General features: G+C 34.9%; 1 protein-coding gene across 3 annotated transcripts in view; it reads left to right on the top strand.

Annotated features, from left to right (window-relative positions):
* The window catches only part of LOC137626072 (prolyl endopeptidase FAP-like), a 319,030-nt gene that overhangs the window by 305,634 nt on the left and 896 nt on the right, over positions 1–12,500 (top strand). For all 3 annotated transcript variants that reach the window (XM_068357158.1, XM_068357157.1, XM_068357159.1), the window contains 5 exons: positions 447–593; positions 905–1,075; positions 1,697–1,854; positions 3,233–3,438; positions 12,073–12,500. The exon at positions 12,073–12,500 is cut by the window's right edge and continues 896 nt beyond it. In XM_068357158.1, coding sequence (XP_068213259.1) covers positions 447–593; positions 905–1,075; positions 1,697–1,854; positions 3,233–3,438; positions 12,073–12,120 — 730 coding nt within the window. In that variant the 3' untranslated portion in view covers positions 12,121–12,500. The remainder of the gene's footprint in view (positions 1–446; positions 594–904; positions 1,076–1,696; positions 1,855–3,232; positions 3,439–12,072) is intronic.

The raw sequence follows: 12,500 nt of genomic DNA, 5'->3' as shown, positions 1-12,500 counted from the left end.
TTGCAGTGATTAACTGTTATGTAAAAAGCTTGAAATGATTAAATTTTGGAAGGTCAAGGTCAAGGTCAAAGGTCAAGCAAACTATCCAATTCATGTAATCAGCTATGAGTTTGGACATTGTTGTCATAGAGACTTCAAAGTGTGTTCATATTTGAGTGTATGAAAATCTACGCCAATTAATACATGTTAAGATCAAGGTCAAGGTCGAGAAATAAGCTGTCGCGGCGGAAGCATGCACTCTACTGAGTGCCGCTCTAGTTTTGATACTATTTAGCCCAAAATAGGCCCTTGATGGTGCCACTCTTCAATGCTGTAATCAATGTTTTACATAATTAGTGAATTCTTAATACACAATGATTTTTACACAATTTACCCCGAAATAGGCCCTTGATGCTGCCTCCTGAATCTTTTTATCCATGTTTTTCATAAACTGTTCCTCTCTTCAGAAATAACTTGGGTGAGCTGGCACTGGGTCAGGTTCTATCACTGGACTTGGCTCTTTCTCCAACCCTTCACGCTGCAGTCACCCTTACGCTTCCTCCAGGGTGGTTGCCTGAGGATGACACGCTTCTGTATCCGCTCATAGTCCAGATGTGAGTTGTCCTCTGTTATCTAATAAATCTTCTAAAGTATTATTAATCATGCCAAGGATATATATTATTGTTATTATTATCATTATTATTATTATTGTTATTATTATTGTTATTATTATTATTATTATAATAATAATAATAATAATAATAATAATAATAATAAACTGTGGTTTCAGAAATGAATTTGTTAAGCTTTGATTGGAAAGAAAAAAAAACTCGTTTTTAAGAAAGTTCTTCAGCCCTATCAAAAGCTATTTTGTTACTGGAAATTGGGCCATTTCCATCTCTAGCTTTTATATTCTACTTCTCAGGATTGGACCTGGTGAGCAGGATGTGGAAGAACCCCTGTGGCATTTGGGGTTTCGTCAGTATTTAGCGTCAGGGCACCAAGTGGCTCATGCGAAAGTGCTGCTCTGGGGTAGTGACCCATCCACCAGAACATCAGTTCACAGTTTGGCTGAATACCAAGCTAGAGTTATACAGTAAGTTCTAAAGTTATTTTTTTTTCCCCTGTTTTGCCGTTTAAGAGAACCTGTAAAAGCTGATCATCGACCATTTTTTAAACTTCAAGCTTGAGTCAGATAGTATGTAAATTGAATTTTAAATTTGTATTTTCCTATTTATAACTTTTAAGACCTGTAAAAGGTGATCGTCGATCATTTTTTAAACTTCAGGCTTTAGTCAGACAGTATGTAAATTGAAATTGAAATATGTATTTTCCTTTCCATAATTGTTAAGAGAACATGCACAAGGTGATCATGGATAATTTTTGAAACCACGCTAGTAATACAGAAAGTAGCTTGAAATTGAATTTTTTTTTTCTGTTAATACCTTTGAAGAGAACATATACTGGTATTCATTGATAGTTATTTAAACTTTTACTTCAATTAATTCTTTATATTCAAATGTTTCGATCATAGTGAAAACAAATTTCAAACTTTCCTCAGTCACATTTCAATCGTTGAGCAAAATTAACTAGCTGAATATTTATATATGATAAAGAATAAGCAAGAAAATAGTTAAAAAGAGACCCTTGTGTTCGAAGCCATTCATCCAGATGGTAGAAATGGAAGCCAAATTTCAAGTAGATATTGATCCCACAGGAAAATGTTGGAGGAGTTCGACTACCTGGACCACAACAACGTAGGGTTGTGGGGTTGGGGATCTGGGGCATCCCTCGCCTTGGATGCCGCAGCTTTGGCACCGGAACTACTGAAATGTGTTGCTGCAGTCAACCCAGTTGTGGATTGGCGCAGTCATGGTAAGGCCTTTTTAAGGAAGCGATTGGGTGCAGTCCAAAATCTTTAACATGCTCTATCCACAACCTTCATGATTGGTCGTTCTCTTACAATTAATTCATGTCAAGATAACAGTAATAATAACAATAAAACTGATTATTGGTAATTATGATACATTAAGAGTAACCCATGCATCTGGCGTGAGCAGCACTTCTAAGTACCTTTTTGCAGAACAGAGGAGCAATGAGATAATGTTTATTTGCGAGTGAAGTGAGCCAATGCGGAGCAAAGACTATTCGAGTGGCGGCCAGTCACGATGCCTGTGTCCGGAGCATGTTAAAGACTTTGGGCAGCACTCTTATTAAGGTTTTTTTTTACCATAAATCTATTTATGCTTGTGCCTGTTGCAATGGTGTATTATGTCACTGATTCTTGGCAATAATTGCAAGATTGACTCAATTATTACTTTGCCTAAATGGAATTTATGGTGTTTGGTCTAATTTTTATGGTCATCAATTTCATTTTCATTGGTCTTTGATTTAATTTTATATATTCATTGATTTAATATTTTATTGTAATTAATTTATTTGAGGTCAAAAGTTTCATTTTCAATAGACATTAGTTTCATTTCCTTGTGTAATTTGTTTCAGTTTCTGTGGTCTTTGATTTAATTTTTAATAGTCATTAATTTCACTTTCTATGATCTACTCAACTTCATACAGGAAACTTGTATCAAGTCTACAACGTATGTCTTTCTCTTATAGTTTATTTATTTCCTTTCCTCACTGGACTATTTTTTCCTGTTGAAGCCCTTGGGCTTATAGCATCTTGCTTTTCCAATTAGGGTAATTGTTTAGCTTGTAATAATAATGATAATAATGATAATATTGATATTAATAATAATAATAATAATAATAATAATAATAATCATAGATAATGATGATGATGATGTTTGCATTATCTTTGCAATAGATAAAGCCATTAAAAAATATTACCATTCCAGTTAGTTAGTTAATCTTCAAATGATCTTAGCAATGAATAAATTCATTAAGAGGAAAAACGAATATATATATATATATATATATATATATATATATATATATATATATATATATATATATATATATATATATATATGTATGTATGTATGTATATACATATATATTATATATATGTATATATGTATACAGTATATGTATATACATATACATATACAGTATATATATATATATATATATATATATATATATATATATATATATATATATATATATATATATATATATATATATATATATATATATATATCTTTCCACCGAGCCTATTATCCTTCACATTATCTTCGCCATGAATAAATCCAATAAAAAAACTAGCTATTTTACTGGATCCAATCACTTCCAGGATCGTTTTGGGCGGAGCGGCTCCTGGGAGCCGAGAACAGCACTGACGCCGGGAGACGGTACGAAGACAGTGACCTGACCCGCTTGGCACCGCGTCTCGGTCCCAACCGAGTTCTTCTGGCTCATGGCACCAGAGACCCAGCTGCCCATCATTCCTTCCTTCTTGCTCATGCCCTTATAAACGAAAGAAAGTATTTCACGCATGTGGTAAGTAGTCGTGAGTGTGAGAGGATTGAACTCTTCTTGTCTTCCTTCTAAGAGGAACTGCATTTGTACAGGTGGATATGTTTTCAATTTACGATCCCGTGGCAATGTAGCCGCTAAGTCTCTTTAATTTATAAAGTACTATATTGGTATGGAAATTCACGTAAGGCATGTATCACGTGGTGCAATTTTTAGAGAATAACCGAGTCAAGCAAGGCTTGTATAGTATGATACAACTTTAGTGTATAACCGAGTTTGGTTGGCGTGTATTTTACAGCCAATATACTGGAGAAAACGAACCTTTCTAATTTGATATGTACTTCCATTCTTAAACAAACATTTATTAATACACCAAATCAGTTTTTTCCCTATAATGAGCATGAATGATAGCTATAAAAACCTATTTTCGTAATATAATAGAAATTATTTTAATTTCTCGTTAAATCTAATTAACCCTGTGGCTATTTTTCTGAATGGGAAATGATGAATCGACATGCCTCAATCCAGTTAACCATGTAGACATTTTTCCTAATTTCTTACACCCTCACATTATTAAGTGGCTTTTAGGATGAATTAAAATGGTATTTTCTTCTCCTTTCCGCAACCGACCCCTTAATTTTAATTTCATTTATAGTTTTATAAGCAGGTATAATTTCTCATATTTAATATTCTATTTCAGCAAGATTAAAAGCATGTGCACGTATCTAATTTTCTTAATTAAATCTAATTTTCTTACTGAAATTATGAAATTATAAAACTGAAAATCATGGTCTGACAGTCTTTGAAATATATTTTTTCAGAAGTGATTTTCTGTATTCCAGTGTGTAATTCCTTTCTTTGTTTTCCAGCTAAAAATTTTAAATGTGAAAAACAGAATTTAAGGTCCCAGTTCCGTTCTCTCTCTTTCTATATATATATATATATATATATATATATATATATATATATATATATATATATATATATATATATATATATATATATATATGTATATATATATATATATATATATATATATACAAATATACAGTATATGCATATATATATGTAAATACACACATATATATATATATATATATATATATATATATATATATATATATATATATATATATATATATATATATATATATGTATGTATGTATATATATATGTATATATATAGATATATATATATATATATATATATATATATATATATATATATATATATATATTTATATATATTCCACAAATACCTCTTAATATCGAATACCATCTGGCTCTGGGTAACACCTATTTGGCTATAAATTTACTCAAAAAAAAACAAAAATAAAAAACTTATTTTCAGTAATACTATTTCATCCCTCTATTTGGTGGAAGAAGATGCCTTTGATAGAAGGCATTGGAGAGGACGCATCAGGCAACCGACCCTTTAATATAGGGATAACGGTGGGAATGTTATGTTCAAAAGATGTCAAAGAGATTTATATTGCCTTCGTGACCTTTGACCTTTGCAAAGTTTTGTTGCTGGATCTATTGAATTATTCTCACGAGTATATGTCTCAAAATCAACTTGTTTGTATGATCCGAGTTCTATTGACCTCCGGACAGATTTCATATTATTATTGTTATTATTATTATTATTATTATTATTGTTGTTGTTATTACTTGCTAAGCTACAACCCTAGTTGGAAAAGCAGAATACTATAAGCCCAGGGGCTCCAACAGGGAAAATAGCCCAGTGAGGAAAGGAAACAAGGAAAAATTAAATATCTTAAGAAGAGTAACATAAAAATAAATATCTCCTATATAAACTATAAAAAACTTTAACAAAACAAGATTAAGAGAAATAGGATAGAATAGTGTGCCCGAATGTACCCTCAAGCGCTAAACTATAACCCTAGTTGGAAAAGCAAGATGCTATAAGCCCAAGGGCTCCAACAAGGAAAAATAGCCCAGTGAGGAAAGGAAATGAGGAAATAAATAAACGATATGATAAATAATGAACAATTGAAATAAAATCATTTGAAAACTAGCAACATGGCAGCGATCATTCTCCCTATTGAATCAATAGTACAGTTGGACGTCACAGGAATTCCAGGTAGACCTCGTCCTTAGGAAGTGCACCCAGCCACACCTTTCCTGTATGGCCAGATCCTGTGTTTAGTCCTGCCCACGTTTTCCTTTTATTCGCTCCTGAATGGCAGCGGCAAGGGACAGTAACATTGCCCAGTCAAGCAGGACAATGCCCTAGAGACTGGCCATATTACATATGATAAGCCCCCTCTCCACCCAAGCAAGGACCAAGGAGGGCCTGGCAATGGCTGCTTATGACTCAGCAGATAGACCTCTAGGTTTCCTCAAGCCCCCCATCCTTAGCTCATAAGGATGGTGAGGTTGCAGCGACCAAAGGAATTAATGAGTTTGAGCGGGACTCGAACCTCAGTCTGGCAATCACCAGTCAAGGACGCTACCTCTAGACCACCGCAACCTCTACCATCTTTCCCTACACTATCTGTCTGGTTACTCTCCGAGAAGTACTAGGGTGACAGGGTGCACTTCTTCAGAGCAAGGTATGCCAGGAACTCCTGTATCCAACTGTACCTGTTAATATGGAACGGGCCTTTAGGAAAATCTCGGAGCTCCATGATCTTTATGAAATGGATCTACCAGTCTCATTGATATAAATTTCTTTCATTAACATCTTTGATTATTGTTTTGTGAAGATTCTTATTCCATTTTAATTAATTGAATAAACATTGATAATCAACTCCTGATCGATTTTAGGTAGTCGAAAATTAATAAGATAATGGGTTTTTCAACTAAGGCTGTAGTTATGATAATAACCGATTAATCCATCTTCAAATCAGAGTGAATGTCATAAAATCTCTCCCTTCAATAGAATCAAATACCAATAAATCACTGTTTAATCGAAATGAATTCCTTAAAATATCTCTTCAATGGAATTGAATGCTATGAAATATTTCTCTTTAATCGAAATTCCCTAAAATCTCTCTTTAATGTAAATACCTTAAAATCTTTCTTCAATTAAAGTAAATATCCTAAAATTCCTCTTCAATTGAAGTAAATATCCTAAAATTCCTCTTCAGTTGAAGTAAACACCTTAAAATCTCTTTTACATTTAAGTAAATACATTAAGATATCTCATTAATCAAAATAAATAGCCTAAAATCTCTCCAATATAAGTAAAAACCTTAAAATCTCTCTTCATTCGAAGTAAACAACCTAAATACTTTCTTGAATTTAATTGAAAAAAAAAAAACTGAAATTTCTCTTCAGTCGAGGTAAACACCTTAAAATCTCTCTTCATTCGAAGTAAACAACCTAAATACTTTCTTGAATTTAATTGAAAAAAAAAAACTGAAATTTCTCTTCAGTCGAGGTAAACACCTTAAAATCTCTTCAATCTAAGTTAGAAAAAAAAGAAAAAAAAAAACTTGAAATCCGTCTTCAGTCAAGGTAAACACCCTAAAATCTTTTCAATTTAAGTAAAAAAAAAAACTAAAATCTCTCTCCAATCGAAGAAAACACCCCAAAATATCCTCAATTCGAGTAAAAAAAAAAAACTAAAAACTCTCTTCAGTTGGAATAAATACCCAAAAATCGCCCTTCAATTTTAGTAAAAACCCTTAAAGTCTCACTTCAGTCAACGTAAATACCCTAAAATTCTATTTCATCACCCAAATTGAGGCGACTCGTGAGATCGTGTGTGTGTCTTCGTGCAAAGGCGGCTGACTTTTTTTTCCCCCATTTGCATTCACGGAAATTGTGTTCGCAAAGTTAAGTTTCGCTGCTTGTTGGTTTAGAGGCACTTGGAATAGTTCACATGGTGTGTATCTTCATGCATTCAAGTTTCCACACTTTTTAATCTGATTAAAAGCCCCCCTCTCTCTCTCTCTCTCCTCTCTCTCCCTCTCTCCTCTCTCTCTCTCCTCTCTCTCCTCTCCTCCTCTCTCTCTCTCTCTCTCTCTCTCTCTCTATCATAACGAAATACTTTACCTACAGTAATTAGGTGTCCAGTCCTGTCTCTTGGAAAAATAAAAATCTCTCTCTCTCTCTCTCTCTCCTCTCCTCTCTCTCTCTCTCTCTCTCTCTCTCTCTCTCTCTCTCTCTCTCTCCTTGAAAATATAATCCCTGGCTCTATTTTTCCCAATAACTTTCATGAAATTAACTAATAGCTCTCTCTCTCTCTCTCTCTCTCTCTCTCTTCTCCTCTCTCTCTCTCTCTCCTCTCTCCTCCTCTCTCTCTCTCTCTCTCTCTGTCATATTCTAGAGTGCTTTTTACACCCTCTTCTCCGGCCCATAAACACTGCCTCTCATTTAGTCATTTTTCGTAAGATGGTTAAACGCATTTTCATTTATTTTATGCAATAAAGTTTTATATTAATTTATCACGTGCTTTACTAAACATTCATCTTTATTGGTTATTTCCAAGTTTCTTTTAGAATGTGCAGTTTGATTATGTCTTTCAACATTGTTAAATTCACTGCCAGATAACATTTCTGTAAGCTATATTATATTTATTTAAACATCTAGACTATTCTCATTATATCTGTTATGTTCCTTCCTTTTATTTGTTACATTCCTTCCTTTAATTTTGTTACATTTACTGGTTTTTTTATTTTTTTGTAACATTGCCCCCCCCCCCCCCCTTTTTTATACATTCTCTCCTTTTTGTGTTACATTCTCCCTTTTTTTACATGCCTTTCTTTTTTTTTTTTCTTTTTTTTTTTTGTTACATCACATCTTTTATTTTTGTTATACTGTATTCCCTCTTTTTTTCTTGTTACAGTCCCTTCTTTTTTATTTTTTCTGTTACATTCCCTCATTTTTATTATTTTCTGTTACATTCCCTCCCTATTTTCTTATATTTATTCCATTCCCTCCAATTCATTATTTTTTTTGGTAAATTCCCTCCCATTTTCTTATTTCTATTACATTCCCTCCTTTTTATTTAATTCCTGTTACATTCCTTCCTCATTTTTATTATCCTCATTTGACCATTTTACATTCCTCGCCATTTTAAGTTCCCCGCCCTCTTGGTAGGTATACACGGACATTTCGTACCCCCTGGTCAGCGTGCGACCCCCACTTCCACGCGGCGCTGGAGAACTTTATTCTAAGAAGTCCTTGCGTCCAATCCCCACTTCGAAAGAAGACAAATCCGATGTGATGCAGACGGCGGAGGGGTACTGAGTTATCTGAATCGCCCACTTGAATGCCTCGGTTCCTACTGACAACAGCAGTCAGAGCATGGAAATTCATAAGATAATTGATATTTATTAAATTTGGAATTTTTGAAAACTAAATGCATGATTTGCCATGCAAAAAAGAATCACTTTTCGTCAATACTTGGCCGTGTTAACAGCAGGATCCGAAGGAGGAGGTGGAAATATTTAAAAGTAGGGAAAAGTAGTGAAGAGTAGATGAAATAAATTTACATAGTCTTTTGTTATTCATTTCGATGTGACGTTCTTCCAATTCTATTTCTCCATCTGTTTAATTTCAATTACTCTCGCCTGCAATGAAAACCACTAATTGTGTTCTCCACATGACTGCTGTTGCCAGGAAGCCGGACATTGAGAGACCACAACTGTATATTGTATGTTTGTGAATCTAGGACACCATTCGAAGTACACCCTGTCGTTGTTTGGAGACATTTTTCTACTGTCGTCGGCTGACCGCTAGATGTACAGGTGGCTTTATTAATTCCAGCTCACTTCACAGGAAGTGAAGGAGATGTCTAACAGCTTTACATTGTAGCAGATAACTCTGTGTTCAACAAACTGGGCACGCTTCCTGTAAAAAATGCTGTTCAGCAAGTTAGAATCTGTTAGAACGGTGGCTGTAATAATGCTGTGTTCAGCCAAAGAGAATCTGTTGGCACGCTGCATGTAGATAACGCCGTATTCAGCAAGAGAAACTGTTGGCACGCTGCATGTAGATAACGCCGTATTCAGCAAGAGAAACTGTTGGTACGCTGCCTGTAGATAACGCCGTATTCAGCAAGAGAAACTGTTGGTACGCTGCCTGTAGATAACGCCGTATTCAGCAAGAGAAACTGTTGGTACGCTGCCTGTAGATAACGCCGTATTCAGCAAGAGAAACTGTTGGCACGCTGCCTGTAGATAACGCCGTATTCAGCAAGAGAAACTGTTGGTACGCTGCCTGTAGATAACGCCGTATTCAGCAAGAGAATCTGTTGGCACGCTGCATGTAGATAACGCCGTATTCAGCAAGAGAAACTGTTGGCACGCTGCCTGTAGATAACGCCGTATTCAGCAAGAGAAACTGTTGGCACGCTGCCTGTAGATAACGCCGTATTCAGCAAGAGAAACTGTTGGCACGCTGCCTGTAGATAACGCCGTATTCAGCAAGAGAAACTGTTGGCACGCTGCCTGTAGATAACGCCGTATTCAGCAAGAGAAACTGTTGGCACGCTGCATGTAGATAACGCCGTATTCAGCAAGAGAAACTGTTGGCACGCTGCATGTAGATAACGCCGTATTCAGCAAGAGAAACTGTTGGTACGCTGCCTGTAAATTACACAGTGTTACAAAAGAGAAACTTTAGGCATGCAGTCTGTAAAAAAAACGTTGTGTTTAGCAACAGAGAAATTGTTGGCACACTGCCTGTAAAAACACTGTTCAGCAAAAGAGAAACTGGTGACACACTGGCTGTAAATAACACAGCGTCCAACAAAGGGGAAACTTTGGGCACGTTGCCTGTAGAAAAACGCTGTGTACAGCCAAAGAGAAACTATTGACATTCTGCATGTAAAATAAATGCTGTTTTCAGCAAAACAGAAAGTGTTGGCACACTGGCTGTAAAAACTGTTTTCAGCAACAGTAAAACTGTTGGCACACTGGTAGTAAAAACTGTTTTCAGCCACAGTAAAACTGTTGGCACACTGGCTGTAAAAAATGTTATGTACAGCAAAAGCAAAACTTTTGGCACTCTTGCTATAGAAATCGCTGTGTTCAACAAAAAAGAAACTGTTGGCAACTCTGACTGTAAGACAAAATGGTTGAGCATGTTAACAATTGATTAAAAGCATTTCTACAAGCCCAGCGACTTTGTTTTACAATCAGAGTGGCCAACAGTTTCTCTTGTGCTAAATGCAGTGTTACCTGCTACAGACTACAGCTGTAAGACGTCTCCTTAACTTCCCATGAAGTGTACCGCAGTTAATGAAGACAACTGTACCAGTACTTAGAAGTTTGACTTTTCATCCATGATTTTTTCTTGTGATCTTTTGCAATAGAAACCAGACCCCTTTTCTAGAAGTGCCTGTGTAAGACCCCTCCCCCCTTCCCCCCTCCCCCCTCTTTTAGAAATGCGTCTGTAAACCCAGAGGGTTCTGTCTTATGATTCTGTACTGTATTAATGTGTATTTTGTCTGTTAAAAAGATATTCACTCGTTCATTGAACTTCGAGAGGGATTCTTAGCAGTTTACATAATCCTATCCCAAGATAGTTGAAGTATTTAAGGATTATAGAGATGTAGTATTTACGAAAGAGGACACGTTTGATAATCCCAGAGTAGTAGGATGTCATGAAGTACATCTGTAGAATTAAAAACAAAATCAAAAACTAAAATATACTAACAAATTAATCAACAATTTTAAATGTATTTTTGTCAGATTAAAGACGTAGGATTAAGAAAATTAAAACATCAATAGATTTAATCTTTTAGGTTTAAGATATTAAATTTAATCCTTTAATTTATGAATACCTTAAAATTTTGATAGGACATGAACTTCATGTACAGCTGAAATTGCTTCCTTAAGATTTTAGTATTCTACTATGAACTACATGTACAGCTAAAACCACTTTGCTTAAATTAAATTTACTAAAGATACATGGGCTAAAGCTATTACATAAATTATGTCTTTCATTACATTACCAAGATTTACATTTATAGTAATTAATAAAGTCATTAAGAGTGGATCTCCCTCCAATCATGGCATAACATTTCATTATCATCATTACATCCCCAGATATAGATATAAAGATTAATATTTTCCGTTGATTTATCTGTACAGTAAAGCACTAATTGCCCCTGTGTATACCCGATATATTTATTCATACTATACATAATGATATAACTGCTTGGTACTATCTTTCTGTACCTAAAAAGTAATTTGAATAAAGGGCATTGATTTTATTAATTTTACTGTTTCTTTTCTTTACTTACAGAGCAAAACTAGATACTCTTATGCGTATGTTTAATGATAAACATTGTTCACCCAAATATGTTGATTAAATATTTCCTATGCTCTTTTATCTAATGCAATCTGGCCTAATACTTTTGATGATATATATAACTTTAGTAATACTGATGTGAAAACTCAAATATTACATAGATATCATCTCGATATCCACGGCTTGCGATATCTTATCTCGTCTTAAGTTTGTGTACTCCAAACATTCTTCCAATTTTAGATCGGCATCTAAATCTCCCGTCATATTTTCACCTCTACAATCATCTCTTAACATTCCACATAGATGGCAATATAAGCATTGTAATAAGCAGATTTAAGACTACTAAACTACTCTCCTCGAATTCCTTATCGACATTCCATAGAGTAATGTGTCAGTGTAGCGAGTTATCTCACCATTCCATCCCAACAGGTGTACACTGACGACGACTACATGCTTGACCTGAACCGCTTCATTTAGTGAACGCCTTCAAGAGCTTCTTCTTCAGTATCCTCCACGATCCTTGGTCTACGAGATGGAGAACCAGTGATTTGGAGACACAATCTCGGAGGAAAAGAAAAATCCCGTCAACCCGAAAGGACGCTCGTCAGATGGTGCTATGTTGTCTCTTCTTGTCAACAGGCTGATGGAAGTAGCGCCTCTTAGTATGTAAAGTAGGTACCGTGGGTTCATAAGTTCCTGTACACTTCAAGGGAAGCTAAGGAGACGTCTGACAGCTGTAGTCTGTAGCAGTTAATGATGTGTTTAGTAAATAGAGAAACTGTTAGCAACCATGTCTGTATGATAAAGTCCCTGAGCTTGTAATAACTGATCGAAAGCATTTTTTTAATAATTTTACG

This window comes from Palaemon carinicauda, chromosome 33, assembly GCF_036898095.1.
Source record: "Palaemon carinicauda isolate YSFRI2023 chromosome 33, ASM3689809v2, whole genome shotgun sequence".
In the NCBI taxonomy this organism is placed as follows: domain Eukaryota; kingdom Metazoa; phylum Arthropoda; class Malacostraca; order Decapoda; family Palaemonidae; genus Palaemon; species Palaemon carinicauda.
Note: the sequence above shows the minus strand (reverse complement) of the source record. Positions and strands in the feature narration are given on the sequence as shown.